This window comes from Aristolochia californica, unplaced genomic scaffold (assembly GCF_029961685.1).
Source record: "Aristolochia californica isolate CCGP_79_NKW_82.1479 unplaced genomic scaffold, dmAriCali1.0.hap1 SCAF_15, whole genome shotgun sequence".
NCBI lineage: Eukaryota > Viridiplantae > Streptophyta > Magnoliopsida > Piperales > Aristolochiaceae > Aristolochia > Aristolochia californica.
This window is the reverse complement of record NW_027181826.1, coordinates 19,984,891-20,004,417: the sequence shown is the minus strand read 5'-3', so window position 1 is coordinate 20,004,417 and position 19,527 is coordinate 19,984,891. Positions and strand designations below refer to the sequence as shown.

At 38.0% G+C, this 19,527-nt stretch overlaps 1 protein-coding gene across 1 annotated transcript; it reads left to right on the top strand.

Annotated features, from left to right (window-relative positions):
- The first annotated feature begins 7,687 nt into the window (after positions 1-7,687).
- LOC137951684 (QWRF motif-containing protein 2-like) lies at positions 7,688-19,068 on the top strand. Its single transcript, XM_068798525.1, has 6 exons — positions 7,688-9,151; positions 10,379-10,498; positions 14,416-14,532; positions 14,656-14,745; positions 15,611-15,718; positions 18,625-19,068. The coding sequence occupies exons 1-6, from the start codon at positions 7,952-7,954 to the stop codon at positions 18,691-18,693; spliced, it is 1,704 nt and encodes a 567-aa protein (XP_068654626.1). The 5' UTR covers positions 7,688-7,951; the 3' UTR covers positions 18,694-19,068.
- Positions 19,069-19,527: the final 459 nt, after the last annotated feature.

The following is a 19,527-nucleotide window of genomic DNA, read 5'->3' as shown; positions in this document are numbered from 1 at the left end:
CGAGGGGAGGAAGAAATAGAAGGAAGAAATCGAACCGATCAGCGACGAAGGTGGCCGGCGAGCAGCTATTGATGGCTCGTGAGATTTTGAACCGAACCATGGTTCGGTCCAGTTTGGCTCGTTAACTCAAACGAACCTTAGGTGGATCTCAAACTCGGTTCGAAATCCAGATAAATCGAATCGAACTGAGCCGATCTTGGGCTGCTCACGAACCGGCTCGATTTGATGTCACCCCTATCTGTGAGTGTTGTTTTGTATATATTATGGTGGTAGTCTTATTTTTTGGAAAAGTTGTAAACGAAACACCATGGCATCTTCAAGTACCAAATTCGAATATCACATCATAGCCACAACCACCACTTAGTTGATTTGGATTAGACAATTCCTTCAGTATATCCTTTAGAGTTCCAATTTGTCTACACTCTATTGTGACAACCATAGTCGACCCGATTCTACATGACCATACAAAGCACATTGAAATTGATTATTTGTTATATCAGAGAGCTGATTTTAGTGAATTTTAGACTCATTATATTCCTACAAAAGATTAACTTGGAGAGGTTCTTCCTACATAACATCATCTTTTTTTTATGAGGCAAACTTTGCATGGATACCTCTATTACTAGTTTGGGACTCTATGACCTAAGGTAATTAAAGATGAGTCAAACAGAAAGACTCTTATTTTGGCAGTGCTTTCTTCACTTTGGATGTAGGGTTTCAACCCACGTTAACTTGTGTTTGTTTTTTCTTTCTTCCATTTGGCGATTTAACAATAATTTTACGATGACGGGTATATGTTCAGACCCTTCACGTAGAGTGAGCTTTAGACGTCAATAAAGAACACTCATACAAGATCACTGAACCATTGCCATAGCCTCAACTAGAAAGTTAAACGAGAGCACGTGGTAGGTCAATAAGGTTGAAACACTTGTCGTTCTAAGAGGATACGGAAGCCACGAGAAGTTATATTAATCTAAATATGCATGTCTTCTACCTGTGGATCCAAGTCCAACCGAGAGAGAGGACAATTATGTTAAATTTACAGGCAAAGAACATTACCAGCTCCAACCCCCTCCACTCCGATCACTCTCGCCAGATCTTTCCTTCTCTACGAAGCTAATTCCATCACTATCATTTCCTTTTTCTTTCTTCCGCATTTACAACAACTCAGACACCATCACTACACCTTATCAGTTTATTCTTTGCCCAGTTTTTCTTTTAATATGACGTGGTAGCTTCAATCCTCCATGAAAACACTCATACTTCTTAAAGAAGATATACTGCACACCTGTTTGGACCTAAAAGTCTCTAATATATACGTAGTTTTAACCCAGATACATATCCTATTTGTTAGTGTTTTTATCTGCCATCTTCTCCCCAAACAACTCAACAACCAGTGTGATACGATAAACTATGAAGATGAGCCTCGTTTCTACATGTAAACTTCGATGAGAATGTCGTATCAGTGAAATATATTCGTTTTTATACGTATTACACCATGCAGACGTTTGAGGGGACAAATCTTTTAGTGGGACTCGACTTTAAATGCAATAACGAAAGAGTGAATCCCAAGTCTAAGCTCCCCGTCCGTCATGATTTTTTAATTAAACAATATCTCAACAGAAGTGCACCAGATAAAGCCAGCTTCTTCTGGACCCATCTACTTTTCATACTTAATTAGTCGTTAGAGAGGCACTCTTGATTGCTACTTGTTTGAAGAGATGACCCCATTTACAGTTGCTTTGTCAAGATTTAGTTAAGTTATGATTAGAATATTATTGAGATTTAAGCATGTGATTAGGTTTTGAAGCCTGCTGAAAGCATTCTAAACTTTTAGTTAGTTGAGTTTAGTACATAAAAAAGTTGCAGTAGAACAAAGTTAGCAATTAGTATTTCTACTATTCAGTAATAACCTCATTTTGTCTAGAATCAACATAAATGTAACTGGTCTCGATTTGGTGTAAATAACCCTAAATTTTTTTAATTTATATGCCAAGTACGAACCTTTTGTTAGTTTCAAACTGGCTCGAATACCCACCATTTTGTTGACATGAGATGTCTTCCAAAGGAGGAAGTCTTCCGAAAAATCAAAAGGAAGAAGTCCTCTGAAAAATCAGAACGGAAATCCTATCCGAAAAAACAGAGGAAATTCGGAAAAAAGCTTTCTCTGTTGAAAGTTTACATATTTTTCTGTAAAAAACATACGAATTCCAATTGGATAACCACTCCCAAGATTCTATAAGGTAGTAAGTTGCAGAAGGGAAAGAAGATTATATAGTTACAGTCTAACTCAGACAAAACCTTACCATGCAAGAGAAAAAGTTCCCCAAGAGATACATTCTGGTAAGATCTAAAAATACCAGATATGGTCTTACCATCTTTTGCGGAAACAGTCTCACCTTCCCCAGCAAAGGTGGAAATTGTGAGTCGCTCCCGTACGGTTAAAATTATTTGAGTAATTAGATTATCGGATATGAAAAAACTTTTATCCATATCTATTTCATTTAATAAACGGATTAAAGGTGGAAATAAGAAAAAAAACAAAAGAGAAATAGGAGGAAAACCCCGTTGGAAGCAAGGCAAAGGAACGAGGAGAGAAAGAGACAGAGAAATGGCGACGGGGCATCCTAGAAAGCTTAGCGTGCAAATTATTGCTAGCAAATGCTTGTCTCTTTCTTTTAGAAAAGTCCCCTCACGCTTTTCTTCCACTCAGCATTCCCTTCCCAGTGCTACATCATCAACTACTCCTATTCCCTACATGAATCATTCTCGCTTTGGAGATTCAAAGCCGCGCTCGTCATTCCCTTTCTGGGTTGGCTTCTGGGTTCTGACTCTTTGATTGCTGCAGCCCCTGGTAATCATGGTCTATCTGTCTCCCTGTAAAAAGATTGTCCACCCATCTCTATTTCTTGTTATCTTTGCTTTCAGATTAACCTGCTAAAGGATAAAATGATGTTTACGATCAATCTGCAGTTCTCTTTCTTGTGGAATTTAGACGTAAACCGTTTTTAGTTACTCTGATCGCAACCTGTTTGCATCATAACGAGCAAAAATGACAGTAGAGATACCAACACTGTTAGGCCAAGAAAAAAGAAAAAATTCTCACGGAATGCAGATTCAAGTGTTTTAATTTAACGGAATCGGGTTATCATTTGAAAAACTTGGTATTTGGATTTGTTTAATGGCCTTCAACATCTTTGATTCGAAGATGCGTCAGAAGATACATTTAGAACTGTTCTGATGAGAGAGCAGTTTGCAGGGCATTTCTTAAACGCGTAGAAGCTGAGTATTGAGTAAGTTATTATTTCTTCTTGATTTGCTATCCTCGATGCGTTTAAATATTTTGCCGTGATGCTTGTTGGGTTTTAAGAAAACCCTACAAACGGCTACATCCATAAAAGGAATCATTATCTCTAAACGAGAGACAAATCTCAGCCATCCGATCATGATCATACGGCTGAGATAGTTGTTTCACATGTTTCACACAAAATGACTTTTTCGTTTTGGATCAGCTGTATATATATTATATTATATTAAGGAGTTCAAACTCATTAATAATTATAAAAAGACCACATTATTGGTCGTAGAAGCCACTATCATCCCAAGGGTATTAAACGTCATTATCTGTCACCTCCTCCCTCACATTTGAGAATAGAGGGCGGAAATGGACTGGATGCAAAGTTTGTCAAATAAAAACTAATGATGCTGACTAGGGAGTGGTTAGTAAGAGCATTAACCAATTGATCCTCTTTAGTAAAAAATGAGTTTGTAAGGCACCAATTTCAACTTTTTGTTTGAGGAAATAACAATCGATTTCAATGTGTTTGAAGTGGTCATGTAATATAGGATTAACAATCAAAGCCAGTGCACATGGATTATCACAAAGCAGAAGAGGTAGGTCAGAACAACCTAGTCTAAAAATAAGTACCTAACACATCCAAACCATCTTTGTAGTTGTTATTGCTAATGCTCTATATTATGCCACAATACTAGAACAACTAATAGTTTACTAATTGTGGTTCTTATAAGATAAAATGCAAAATCCACTAACAGAACACTGAGTTTCAAGGTCATCAACCCAATCAAAATTAGAATATTTACCTTTCACATACTTTAAAATATGCTTCAACACCTCAAAAAATGCTACCAATGAGGAGAGTGCATAGATTGACAAACCTAATTGACCCAGAAGGCAATATCAAGATGAGTCAAAGTCAAATATTACTTGGGAGATTGACAGACCTAATTGACCCAAAAGGACTCGAGGCTTCTTAAAGCTAATAATTGCCTTAAAAAAGGTAAAGATGTCCTTGTTATGCCTCCTAGCAAGGATCTCCTTGGACAAATGGTCCTTCAAGATGATAGAAGATAGGGTAAATAAACACTCAACATCATGAGATTGGGAAATAGATTAATTAAAATGAAAATTGAGAAAAATGGATTTGTCCTATTGTTTAGAATTTTGCAAGCATCAGTCTGAATAACGTAAAATTTACTATAAAATCTACTACAACTTATAAGCATAATCAAACTTAGCACGTGGGAGAGAATTTCAAGAGACATTTGTTTTGATCCAACCAAGAACTTGTATATCCTTAAATGCTACAAACAATCAGCTCCTTTTTTTTTCCTTGTCCATCACTCAATTCTCCTTCGATAGTAAGAAATTCAAAGGGAATAAAAATTTTCTTTTCAATATGTTCGAGGACTTCCTATCGTCAAATATATGTGTGGAATAGTCATGCCACATGATGTAATCGGAATTATCCAATTTAACTATCACTAAATCACCAATTTTGTTGTTTATGTTTGAAATTCTTAAAAAATCAAGAAAATATAAAAATCACTTAAGAAAACCAAGAAAACACTTGTTCTATGATCAATCAAGTTGATCTGATCCTCTATGGAGTTGATTCAATGTTGTTGTCAGAAAAATTGAAAAACAATTTTGAAAGTCGAGTTGGTTTAATCCTCTATGGATTTGACTTGGCCAATGTGTTGAAGAGAATTTAGGCACAAAGGCAAATCTCCTTTACTAATTTTTACAATAAATTGAGTTCTAAAATTACCCTTAATCTTCTCCAAACTTAAAGAGAGATTGGTAGGTTCTAAACATACTTAAACCATCATATGCAATTGAACTAATTAACTTGGATTTTGGTCACTTGACCAATGAATAGTTAGGCCACATCATATGACATGCCTGATAGGTGTGGTTAGTTAATAAGATTCACCAACATTTAAATATTGGACTTAGAAAGTGATTCCTTTGGTTCTTGAAATACATTATTATTTCATGCTTACTTTTTCTTTAGTAACCTCATGTTATTGGTGCATATGTGGACAAGTTCATTGGAGAAATCTCTTTAACATGTAAAATTATTGAAAACTAGAAGATAATCATTTTCTCTTTGAATAGGATTTTAAGATTTTACTATTCAAAGTAATTTGAGTTTAAACCATAGAACAAACTAGGAAGGGGTTGGTGTAAATTACTCTAGAATTGGAATTCAATTCCAAATAAATAAGTAATTTTAAAGTTAATATACCTTTTGCAGAGTTTAAAAATATTTTTTTAGAAGACTGCAAGAACTTTGGAATCCTATTTCAATTCTAAGAACTAAAATTAATTATAGAAAAGGAAAAAAATGAGAAATTTAAGAAAAACAAACAAAAAGAGAGGCGGCCTTCATTTGTTCGAAATAGGAGGGTATTATAGATAACTAACTTAATATTTAGAAAATTTAAAATATTATATTATGATAGTTTAAAATTATTTTAATTTTTATTAATAAATAGCTCATTTAAGTTAAAATAATATAATGACGATATTTTTTAACTTTTATTTTATAATTAGATGTTTATTATATATTATTTAATAATAATTTTAGTTTGAATAACAACAAGTTATTTATTGTTACAAATGACTTAACAAGATGATAATAAATTAATATTAAAATTATAAATATAATACTAATTAATTAATATTCACATCAATTATCTGATATATCAATTAGTTACACTAACATCATATTTTTATTATTTAAATATAATTAAGAATTGCATTGGTCACACCAACTCTGGAAGTCAATATTCTATAATTTTTAATCTAAAGTTTTATTTATTAACAATAAATTTATTTCTAGTAAAAAAATTCATATAAAAATTTAAAACACACTGGCATCCCGTAAAATACCGAGAACACCTAGAATTTCATATAAAGAAAGTTGAATCGAGTGTATTTATTGAAATTACAGACAAATTTTTTAAAATGATTATGGCCCGATCTAATAGTAAAATAGTTGTGCATACATGAGGGTGCACCATATTGTGCCTTTTGCTACATTGCCAAGAGTGGCAATGAGAGAGATAAAGAAGAAACAAGCTTTCTAGTTTCAATTAAGGGCAGAGTTGCATCTACATTGAAGTCCACTATCACTAAAGCGTGTCCCCATAATTCTCTCATAAAACCCCCCTAAAGACTTAAGCAAATCTTAAAACTCATTAAAATTCCTAAAATTAGATTACTCAGACCTTCAGGGATTAGTGAGACTGGGCTCTTACACAGAGCCATTACCTGACTCTTTCTAGCATTCCTGTGAGAAAAAAGAAGCCTCTTTGTAGACATGAGTGCATCATTACAGGAATTTCTCTTTCTACACAAGGATCCTAAAATGGGGACCCTTATCTTTAAAAAAAAAAAGATGGGAGAAAACCTAATCGAGTGGCAAGAAATATTCCCTAGATGCAGTTGGCATTTGGCAGCCATTGTTTCTTCAGTTTTATCTTCTAAAGTTTGTGTCAATTGTAATTGAACCACACAAGCAATGGTCCCAAATGTTATCTTATTAAAAATCAACTTAAAACTTAAGCAACATAAAAGACTAATCCCTTGCACATGGCTCCTACATCAAGGATTCTGAGTGTATTGCTTTCTCATTACTCCCCTTAGGTTTACTTTGACCTCTACCAGTGGGGACTGCTAGTGCCTTTCCTTGAGCCCCTATAACAAGATTGTTTGTGAAAACCCACCTGTATTTCTACATGTTTGAGCTAAAAAACAGAAGCCTTTTAGTCTGATCATGGACTGTTCAGCCTTTAGTAGTCTATGGACTCTGTAATAGTACTCTTGTCTTGATGTGAGCTTTTGGGTTAGTGGGTAATCTCAAACAGAGGATCTTGCCCTCCCCAGGGAGGATCGGGGATGATCCAAGACTCTCCACTTTTGGTTCTTCCTTGTTCCTTTCACGAGTACAATGTGTAGTTCAACTAAAGTGAAACTTGTAATCTAATATAAGCTTTTGGCAAAAGTTAGATTAGTTTTGGCCACTTATTACCTACCTAAACAAAAGAAAAGGTTGAACTAAAGAAGAAGCCGTTTGTTTGTAGTTGAAGATTGAAGAACCAAGAAGAGCTTAATTCTCACCTTCCCCCTTCGTCACTCTCCTTGCGAATGCCAATAACAGTAGCTTGCTTATCAAGTATAAATATATGTATTTAATTTCCATGTAATTAGATTCCACTTATTTTTTTCTGCTTTCATTGACCACGACATTTATGCTCACAAATCTCCCCTTAACCACGCCCCTCTTTCTCCGGCGGGTGCGTGAACATATCCCATTGCCGAAAAATAAACCGTAATGAACTCTTTCTATTTCTGTTTCTCTTTTCTCTCGCGTGTATTATATTTCATCCGTCTGCTTCTTCACAGTCTCTGGAAGAACGGAGGGAGGAACAGACATTGCTGAGCAGATATGCGATGGAGTGAGTGATTGTTGTAGGAGAAGCTGGTCTGCATTGCCTCTAATGGGGGTTTTTTGGCAGGTGTGTTGTGGAGATTTGAGTGAGTGAGGAGCCATGGAGAGGAGAAAGAGAGGGGGTTGAGCTGTGGTACTGAAAAAGGGAAAGAGGGTCAGCAGTGAAGTGAGAGACAAGGAGAGAGAAAGAGAAAATGGTGGCTGCAATTTCTGCGACGCCGACTGCGAAGACCCAGCAAGAGGGCGAGACAAGAAACCAGCCATCGAGACCCCCTCTTCTTCCTTCCGAGAAGGACAATGGTGGGTTTCTCTCGAAACGGCCCAAAGGCCGTGAAGTTACATCAAGGTACTTGTCCACCCCTTCCACTCCGTCCTCTTCCCGGAGGTGCCCGTCGCCACTGGTTTCTCGGACAACGCCGTTAACGGAGCCGTCCCTCAAGCGGTCACAGTCCGTTGAGCGCCGGCGTTCTTCTACCGGCGCGGGACCAACAGATGCTGCCAAGTTGTTGTGGACATCTACTCGAAGTCTCTCCGTTTCGTTCCAGGGGGAATCATTTTCGCTACCCATCAGCAAGCAAAAACCTGCCCCCAATTCGTCCACCACGGCCGCAGCTACGCTGGATCGTAGCCGTAAGATCACGCCGCTGCGGGGGAAGACGGATGGCTCGCGGCAGTCAGAGAACTCTAAGCCACTGGAACACCATAGATGGCCCGCTGCGAGGTCGCGCCAGTCAAATCAACTAACCAGAAGTTTAGACTGTACTGCGGAGAAGACGACGAGAGTTGCTGCCACGCCGAGTGCGGCAGTCCGGGCGTCTTTTGATGCTTCAAATTGCGTCAGCGCCCAGGAACTTGCCACCTCCGATACTGAGAGTGTTTCCTCTGGCAGCAACTCAGGAGTTTCAGAGACTGCTGGAGTTGGAGGTGGCAGGTCCACTCCACGCCGAATGGCAGTTCCGGCCAGGTTTTGGCAGGAGACAAACAGTAGGCTTAGGCGACTGCACGACACATCTTCTCCGAAGATTGGCACCACCAAAAAGATATATTCAGATAGTCCTGTCTCCTCTCCTCGTACTAATAGGGGACTTTCGTCGCCTCTCCGGGGACCTGCAAGGCCTGCCTCGCCAAGCAAGCTTTCAACTTCTTCCCCTGCTAGGGGCATACCTAGCCCTTCACGGGTCAGGTCCCCAGCATCAGGTTCCAGTACTAGTCAGTTAAGCAATGGTACCCCGTCCGTACTGAGTTTTTCACTGGATGTTCGAAGAGGGAAAATGGGAGAGAGTAAAATTGAAGATGCCCATCTCTTGAGGCTTTTGTATAATCGGCACTTGCAATGGCAGTTTGCTAATGCAAGAGCCAATGCTGCTTTATCTGTGCAGAGATTGACGGCCAAGGTATGGGTTTGTTTAATTTCTGAAATTGTTTTAGTAATCCACCTTGCTTGTAACCGAGTGATGTACAGATAATTGTACGCATATTTGTTTTATTGCCCTGCAATATGCGGGGAAGTGTGTTTTGCTAGGGAGGAGTAAATTTACGAGACCGAACCCCAACAGTTGGTTTTTCTTGATTTGTTGCATCTGAGTGCTTCTCCCTATCCCATTTCTTAATGCTTCCAGAAATTATTCATCTTCAGTAGAGGTTCCATATGTCTACCTTGTATTATTATCTTGTAGATATTGGAAGCTGGATAACAGTCGTCTAGAAAATGTTGCGATAGAAAAATATACTCTAAGCGAGTTAATACTGTATTTTTAGCAGTGGATAAATCTTATTAAAGACTAGGAAAGAGTACAAGAGAACCAAGTCCCTCATCAATGGAAAAGGCAAAAAAACTCAGTATGGCATGTGATCCTTGCATTGTGAGATCTGGTTAAATCTATTATTGATCTTTGCATTGTGATCCTGTGGAACGTATGGCAACGGCAATTGATATCCAGGAGGATGATTACTTCAGTAGACTTGGTTTTAGGAAAGCGAGGTCAAAGATGACAGCTTAGCTTCTTTGTCACCATAATTTAAGAGGTGAAAGCTGCAAATGTGTGAGTGACATCAAACGTGGTCATAAGGGCTTACTGAGAAGGTGATGTCAGCTTCAAATTTTGTACCATCTTAAAACTTTAGTGAAGTTGTTTTCCTTGTAATCCAGGAAGGGAGGTTGTAAGAGTTCTCAGAAAGAGGGCTTCTAAGCCTGCACTTTATTTTTGGAGGTCAGAGGACTTCTTTAAGAGGCTATTTTGGAGCACAATAATTTCTCTGTCAATGCACAATAAAAGAAGGATTTATATTGCTTTCTTAATGTCTGCTTGGCTCATCCTTGACTAAAGCAAGGTCTTTGTGCATATAAATCTATATCTTCCTGCAGGTTGGCACATAGGCACGTCTAATGACAGGCACATCTGATGACTTTTTTTTCTTCTTTTGTATAAAATCAGATGACATACTTTCAAGTGCATGTGTTTTTGTTTATTATAAATTCATAATTTTGTTGGAAATGCTCTTCTGAGTTTTGCTGATTCAGTGTATCTAGTTCACACATTCAAAAGGAAATTAATTAGTTATCCATTAATCTTTGGTATTATCATACATATTTATTTCCTAAAGTTTTACTTTTTACTCAGAGAAATCTATATAACGCGTGGGTTGCTACTTCAGAACTCCGTAATTCTGTTACTGTTAAAAGAATCCAGCTACAGTCTTGGAGGCAAACTCTGAAGCTAATCACAATCCTCAAGGGACAAGTAAGACTTGAATACATACTCTGCTTTACATACCAGCGCAGATGAGTTAGATTTATATTTGATTATTTTTGCCCCACTAATTGATACCTATCTACTGAAAAATATGTATGTCCCCTTGGAATCTAAATCTATATCATAATAATTTTCAAATATATTTCTTTCGAGTGATTTGGAAAGCATCATCTTCTGGTTTATCTCCCTCCTCTTTACTTCATTTTCTTGAAGCTTTAATTTTTAACTCTTGTCCTTGTATATTACTCTCATTGCTTGGTTTAATTGATCTTAGCTCCACTGTACCCTTTTTTTTTTTTCTTGTAGTTGAACCTATTCGTTTTCTATTTAATCTGTATAGAAAAGGTGAAATTGAGGAAATAGAGATCATCATGATTAGATTGTTGGCATTGATTCCCAGATATTCTTGGGAGCATACCTCTGGGAAGTCGTCTCTTGGCTAATTCTCTTGTAAGGAACCGGGTTCATCTGCATCTTGTTCTTAGAGGCTGGATCCTGTTTGCTCCCACTTAAATTTTTTTTCCTTTTTTACTTTTTTTCGTTTTTTATGTTTGTACCTTCACTTTTAGCTTTCACTTTTAGCTTCTTTTTTCTTTCCTTTCTTCCTTGTTATATTTCCTCCAAGGGGGGCCTTTGTACTCCTCCTTTTCTCAATATAATCTCATTTCTTGCAGTCTTTTGGAAAAAAAAAGAGCTTTGTTATTTAGCTTTCGTTTATGGAGATGTGAGATGATCCAGTATGTCTGACATTTCCTAGTTCCTATCAAGTTACTAACAGGTGAAGGTTATGAAGCAAGTTCTTAAAATTTTTTAAACAATTCTGTTTTGTGCCAGGAGGCAGATCCTTTCAGGAAGCTGTCTCTTGGCTAATTCTCTTGTAAGGAACCGGGTTCATCTGCACCTTGTTCTTAGAGGCTGGATCCTGTTTGCTCCCACTTAAAAGCTTTTTCCTTTCTTACTTTTTTTTCGTTTTTTATGTTTGTTCCTTCACTTTTAGCTTCTTTTTTCTTTCCTTTCCTCCTTGTTATATTTCCTCCAAGGGGGACCTTTGTACTCCTCCTTTTCTCAATATAATCTCATTTCTTGCTGTCTTTTGGAAAAAAAAAGAGCTTTGTTATTTAGCTTTCGTTTAAGGAGGATGTGAGATGATCCAGTATGTCTGACATTTCCTAGTTCCTATCAAGTTACTAACAGGTGAAGTTTATGAAGCAAGTTCTTAAAAGTTTTTTAAACCATTCTGTTTTGTGCCAGGAGGCAGATCCTTTCAGGTGTTTGTAGTTACTATATAATGTACAAGAGGACCATCAGGGACCTTGCTTTGCTGATTGCAATAGTTTCATAGCCTTATGCGCTAGAATTAAGTGTTCTAAAAGAATGCTACTTGTGTCTCTCCACCCCCCTCCCCCCCAAAGAGGAACTGCCGATCTCCCTCCTTTCATTATTTTTGTTTTTGAGGAAACGAATTTCATTCAAGGCAAGTCAGCAACAAAATGCAAGATTAAGGAAGAAGATCTCCCATTAGAACTAGGGAGATTCCTTGTTTGGCTAGAGAGTCAGCTGAGGAATTAACTGATCTAGGTACATGATTCCAATAGCAATCACAAAGAAAAACGTCTACAATTTCATAGTAAGTCTTCCAGTGGCAACAAAGGAGCGTCTGACTTCGTGGAACACCATCTGATCACTACTTTGGAGTTGCCCTCAATTAAAAACTTATCACTTAGGTGGTCTCGGAAGATGATTAACCCTTGGAGTAGAGCATGCATTTCTAGCCTCATATAGAGTTTGAAATACCTTAGGGACCTGAGTATGAGGCTAGCATAATCATTCACTGTGTTTTATTAGTCCTCCAATTCCAGCTTTTCCTTGCCAAGGGGAAATTGAGTTTCAGTTCATGGTTTGGTATTTGGTTCCTATCTGGTATGGGGCTGTCCTTGTGATTGTTCCACCCAAATCCCGTTTCAGTCATCTCTGGGATGTGGATCTGAGCCATTATTGTATATGCTTGGCATTGGACTATCTTGCTCCCTACTTTTCTCTTTATTGGAAGAGAGAAGTAGGAAACTAACTGCTAGTCCAAAGTTCCCTAGTTCTAGCTCCAACATGGGGATCTTGGGCGGTGTTGCCTAGTTGCTTCATGAAGCTAGTGCATGCTGCTCATGGGATGTTAATGAAGTATCTTTTTGTGCCATTTCGCAAAGTGGCACGGATTTCTTTGCCCAACTGAGTGGTTCTCTCTTCCATGGTGAGTATTGTGCTCCATATCTTTAAGTTGTTTTGCCCTCATGCTTTGTGCCATTCCTCTGCTTTCTTGTATTTCTTTGACGAACTTCGTGCAATTCTTCTCCTTGCTCAAGCTGGTTACTGGTCACTGGATTGCCTTTCGAAGCCTGACCCTCCTAGAGCTGCCCTCTCCTTTCTGCTTGCTTCCTTGGATGTCACCGGTTGCATCCCAATTTTGTCTTCCTCTCTTCTTGATTCTCCTCTCATCTCTCCTCTCGCTCTCTCTCACTCTGGTCCTCAGTTTTCACTCCCATTACTTCTAATGAACATCCGTTCAGCCAATCAAACTTCCTAATTTCATTATTATTGTTAAGAGAATTGTTGCCTAGTCAGGGAAAACAAATTATGGACAAGAGAGGGGAGGGGAAAAGGTATCTCACTAGGAGTTGTGCTGTGCTTCATCAAGAGCATTTGCTTAAGATGAATGCAGACTTCTTCAATTTCGTGAACCATGAAGATAACTTCAAGGAAACGTTGACTTCATAAAATATTCAATCCATTAGTTGAGCCATTCTCCATAATATAACATCAAGTAAGCTTCAAATCTAGAGCATATAGAGCCCTTGGATGCTGTCAAATAGCACAAAAAAGTTACTTGAAATTTTTTGAGCAACTAAAGAACCTACGAGTATTGAAAGACTGAAGAAGAAAGACTAAATCCTTGTTAAGCTACTTGGAGATTGAAAGACTAAATCCTTGTTAAGCTACTTGGAGATTTGGTGGCTGAGTTCAGATCAAATTGAACTATATAATCTGCTACAAGAGTTGCAACCCTCGTTTTACGCTTAAGCAATGAGGATTAGGTGTCAGTAGTTCTGAGCTCATTTAATGACCAAAATTAGAAATTTCTGTGACTCTAACCTTCTTAATCTGTTACCAGAAAAAAAATCCGTAAGTTTTTTTGGACTTCTTAAAACAATAGCTTCACTCTTAGGAAGAGGATTGAATCAAAATATGAAGAGCAGCACCTGAGAGAAAGCGGAAGAGAGAAGAAGAAGTTCATGTAGCTTAATTGAGGACAGATGACCAATAAGAAGATACCACTATTATGGTGACTCTGAAGCTTTCAAAGCAATGAACTTCTCTAGAACTTTTCAGCAGAAAACAAAATTGAGTCCTTCTTCATAAAAAGCTGACACTGGTGTAGGAGAAGGGAGAAGAAGCTTGTAAAGATCTTAGTAGGACCTAAACCGGCAATGATATAATGTAGAATTGCAGTTAGGGCCTAATAAACCTGCATTATGCAATCTAGAATAAGCGAGTAGAGACAACAGAAGGAAGAGAGGGGACAAAAGAAGTTGCCACCCAAAAGATGTGTATACCCCTTTTTCTAAGACACTAAACATAAAAAACTAAGAAACCAGTATATGGAGAAGACAATGCCTAGTCTGCCCAACTAAAATACCCCTGAATTACGATATCTAACAAGATATGGGAAACTCTGGCTGTATTTTGAGAGGATAAGATCTTCTTCTTTTCTGTTTTTTTTTTTTTTTTTTTTTTTTTTTTTTTGGAGAATGATGAAGAAAATTCATTGAAGAAAAGATTATTTAAGGTTGTCTAATAAACTCTCTATATTTTTATTTCCATTGTCAAACATATTTGTATTTGATTGAATGCAGCTGCCTTATCTTGAAGAGTGGGTTCTTGTGGAAAGAGAGCACTCAAACTGTTTATCAAGGACAATTGAAGATCTTAAGGCCAGCACTCTTCGGCTTCCGGTAGCTGAAGGGGCAAAGGTATTTTAGCATCATCAAATTGTACTGGACTGATGTCCAAGAAAAGTGACACTAGTTATCTTTTTTCGAAAATGAACTAGTTGGTATCTTATTGTAGTAATTTGTTTTATTCTTCTTCTACAGGCTGATATCCAGAAAGTAAAAGTCGCTATTGGTTCAGCTGTTGATATGATGCAGGCAATGGGGTCATCAATATGCTTCTTGTTGTCAAAGGTGGAGTCTGCCTCTTCTATAGCTTTGCTATAATTTACTTTCGTATTCTTCTCTAATCTCTGCTTTGGCAGCAAGATAAATGGTTTATGAAGGGAGAATAACCTCCTCAAAGATATCTTCCTAGACTATGAGTCTTACCATCCAACTTCACCTGTGTTAGAATTTGATTGTACATGCTATTATGAACCACTCTGAGGATCCTTTCCAGGCTGAGGTATTTGACCGGCTTTAACTGAAGGAGGGTTTTGAAGAACCACTCCCATCAACATCTTCAAATTGTTTGTAGCAGTTTTTAGAGTTAGCTCATGATGCATCTTGTTGAGCTTGACTCACTCAGGAGATGAGACTTGGTTCCTTTCTCAGGAATTTTACTCGACTCTGGTGCAGTTTCTGGGTTTTCTAGAATTTTATTGTGCTATAATTTTCAAAATCTTCCAAACTAACTAAATTTATTCTTTTAAAAAGATTGTTGAAGGGGATGCTTCTTTGAATGCTTGAACATTTTTCTTTAGAGATGCTTTTTCCCAGAAGAATTCTATATCACTTTGAAGGCATAAAATGGAGTCTTGGCAAGTTAACCAGTTGTGCAGAAGTGACTAAACCTGTCTTCTCTGTCTCTCTCTCTCTCTGTCAAACTTTCTTTGAAGCAGGGAGATGCCTTTCCATCAGCACTGACTGTTCATTCACATTTCTTTCTTGTCCATTAATTTTTAAAATCCAAATTTTATTGCATGAAATAAGATTGTACTGTTTATTACAACAACTGGCTTATCTATCAAGGGTTATTATTAATATTATTACCCAGGACAAAATTTCACTATCATGGCTGTCACAATTTATGCTTTTTCTGCATGATCTATACCAGGTGGAAGGAATGAATTCCTTGGTGGCAGATCTAGCGAGGGTTGCTGCACAAGAACGAGCTCTGCTAGCTCGATGCAAGGATCTCTTATCATCTATAGGTGCAGTGCAGGTAACAAGGGTAACCCCACTTTTCCATCAAAACTTAGAGCTGCTAATACCACACAACGGTCATTCCAACCTAGGGATTGTGTAGTAAGAACTTGGAATCTCATAATACGTATAATTATGGCTCAAATTCTTTATCTATCAGTTTTCTCGAGAAAAGAAAAGGAGAAAGATTCTTTATATGTTGAAATTGTTTGTTGAAGAACTTGCGAGCAATGAAAGATATATGCTGAAATTTGTGCTTGTAAAGTGGCATAATTTGAGAGATGAGAGAGAGGGAGAGAGAGAGAGAGAGAGAAAGAGGGAGAGAGAAAGAGAGAGAGAGAAGAAAACCAGGGGTGCCTACTTTGAGAAAAGGCTGATTAGGGATTGAGTCGACCCCTTCTCTCTTTTACATTTCACTTGAGTAAAACACATGCAAAAGTACATAATGGCTCTTCTCACTAATACAATAGAAATATAACTTATTTCTTAGCACATAAACAGGAAACTAATCATGTAAAGCGATAAGCCTAAATGTGAGAGAGCATATTACTAAACTATCCTTCATTCAACTGACCAAAGTACCCCTAGATAGTATTTTTCAGCACTCTCCTCAAGTTGGAGCATATATACAAAATCTTTCTAGCTTATTACAAAATGTTCCAAATTCCTTTCTACCAAGGGCCTTAGTAAAGAAATTTCCTAACTGATCTGATGATTGAATCCATAGAGGCACTCTCTTCCCATGTATCACAACATTTTTTATGTGTTTAGTCCTCTCATGGAACATCGGATTTCTAATAATGAAGATACCCATTTGATTATTTCACCATAAGCTCTTCATTGCAAACCCAAATTCAACCATAAAATATTTTATCCACATCAGTATACATGTTACATACACCATGGCTATCCACATCACTATACTAATCAACTATAGATGTCAAAGATGGTAGGGCCCTGATGCATCATCTTTAGGAGAGGTGGGGTTATGAGTTGAGGAATCGGGGCTTCGAAAAGGTAAAGAGTTCATGATTTAACCAGCGGTGAAAGGGGAGACATATGCATTATCTGGGGAAGAAGGTTTTGATTTTCCTCACATGTGTTTGAGAGAACAAGGTGAACGCTGGCGGGTGTGTATAGTTATGCCGTGGAGTATTGTTTGCAGGGATGGGGGGTCTTTCTCCAACTTTCCCAATGGTTGGGGTCTGGTTTGGTAGGTTGTGGTTTATGAGGCGGGAGGGTTATGAGATTCATGGTAGCATAATTTCTGATGGGTGGAATCAATTGCTTCCGGCTGACTTGGTGGAGTTTATGGAATTAGTTTGATGTAATGGGGTTGAGGTTTGTGCATTCAGTACTGATTTTGGTGGAAAAGTAGTTGAGTTTGATGTCTGTAGGAGAGGATTGGTTGGCTGGTGAAATGGAGGTGTAGGATGGTCAACTGTGTCAGGTTGCATTGGATTCACCTAACTGCTGACAATAGTTACTGGAGTTGAATTTTTGCCAGGTGAGAGTGGGGAAGTAATGCCCAATTAGGATTCGAAATTTGAATATCAAAATGGTCTTCACTGGCTAGAATGAGATGAGCTACGGATGCGAAGGATGAGTCACACCCAATTAGGGTGAATTGAGTAAGCTCGCTAGGACTAGTGCCTGTGACACCTGTTTTCATCTTCCGTGTTGCCGATCGTTCTTAGTTAAAGCTGGAAATGCCTTATCCAACTAGATTTCGATTGGGATGCCCAATATCTTGGTAGAACATCCAAATGGCCCCGTTGGGGTGTATCTTTGCCATTCACCCACCGAAGAGCTGGGAATTGGAGAACTTGGAGTCCTAAGAAGATAAAAAGGTTTGGTAAACCTCCGGATTACCCAGATGTGATGGCCTTTGAGTATCTCCAAGAAAGGAGACATTGGGAGTGTATGTCAGTCTCCAAAAGGAGGAAAATCCAGTCACATAGTTCTGAGGTATGATCTGAACTCCGGTTGATGGTAGCACCAAAGCTGTGTTTCAAATGATCGTCCAGTCTTAAGAAGTTCGGCTGAGAAATGCAGAGAAGACCCATTCAGGTCGGGGTCCTTCTAAGTAGCTGATTTGTGTGGCAATTTCCAGACTGTCTTTATCCATTGAGTTTGACAGAAGCCAAGGGCAGGAAGGTGCATTCTTCTCTGCTCCATACAAAATCAAATTCAGCGCCTTTAAGCATGACGCCACCGCTGCTTGGATACTCTCTGCTCCACACAAAATCAAATTCTTCTTATGGACTGCCAGGGAGCAGATTCTTACTACTGACAATCAACACAGATGCAACCACACCAGTCCGGATATCACCTATCTTTTTTGCAGCACTTGTAACCAATAGGAAATATCTTAACCTCTCAGAGAAAAGAAATCAGAATTTTTCCCACGGGAATTTTCTGCGCAGAACAAAGAAGGGCAACAGATTAGAAAGATTTTACCAGACGACTTTCCCCTCTGACACCATGTAAAGCGATGTGATTTTAGAGATCGAAGAGTAAAAGATTCATGAGAAAGAGCATTGCTGCACTTTGGGAAGAGGCAGATTAGGTGCTGAGCTTGATTCCTCTTTTTTATATTTCTCAAGTGAAAAATAATACATAATTGCTCCTCTCACTGATATAATAGAAATTTATTTCTTCTGTCCAGATGAACATGAAACTGATCTATAAAGAGAAATATGACAACCTAGATGTGGGAGAGTGCCTATGAGTAAACTACCCTCGAGTACCATGACCAAAATAGCTCTGGACTGTATTTTCCTGCAGCTCTATAATCTTTGCATCCTTATGCATTGTGGCTTCCATTTTTGCAATTTCAATCGTTATTTGTTAGGCGATTTTCAGCGTGGAATGATTACTTTTTCTGCATTTCACAAGCATTGGTTAACACATACTTGTATACAGGTTGAGGAGGCGAGTCTAAGAGGCCATCTATTGCAAGTAAAACACGTACAAAACCTGACACAACTGTAGAGAAGATGATTTGTGACTGTAGTACCATTTCTAAATGCTAACCTCGTATTCCATCCTTCCGTTTTTTTTTAACTGGAGCGGGCATTGAAGTAAGTAAGTATTGATTGGTTGTGGATGCAGAGAACATGCTGATTTCAGCTCCTGGCATTGCAGGGCTGAAGTTTATGATGTAATTTTTGTATGATTAGAAGTTACAGGAGTGATCTCCATCTCAGGAATTCTACTAGCTTTACCTGTATTCTATAGGTGAAAGAAAAGCTGGTGTATTGTATATATGTAAGACGATCTCTTCAATTTTCCATTTCATTTTGGGTCTCTTTTCTGCCCATTTATTGTAATCATAAAAAACCATGTTTGGTTCTTCTGTTAGTGAAGCAAGTGAGCAGCTGCCATCAATTGGATTTGGTTGGTAAATTTGACAAATATTACTTGTCATTCCTAGCAGAGCATCTTGACGGAGATAAAAAAACAAGCCAGGGGGGTGAAAATAAGAATACTTGCTTAAAGTTCAAATCCTAGTCGATTTGATGATACACAAAACATGATTATTCTATCATTTATTCAAAATTATATTCATAACTATACACAAAAATCTTAGTAATTTTTTAAGGAGTTTCTAAGTAGTAGACGAATACGATTTTAAGTTAAATATTTCTTAGAAAAACATAATCCAGAAAAATATTCCACATTTAACAAGGATATATATTTCCAGCCAAGGGCAGTACCAAGGCTTTGCATGATTGGCTACTGGTGAAAGACATTTGGGCAGATTTTCAGAGAATCTTATTTTGGAAGCACTTCGATGATCATCAGCTTCCTGTCTGGTTGGTTCTG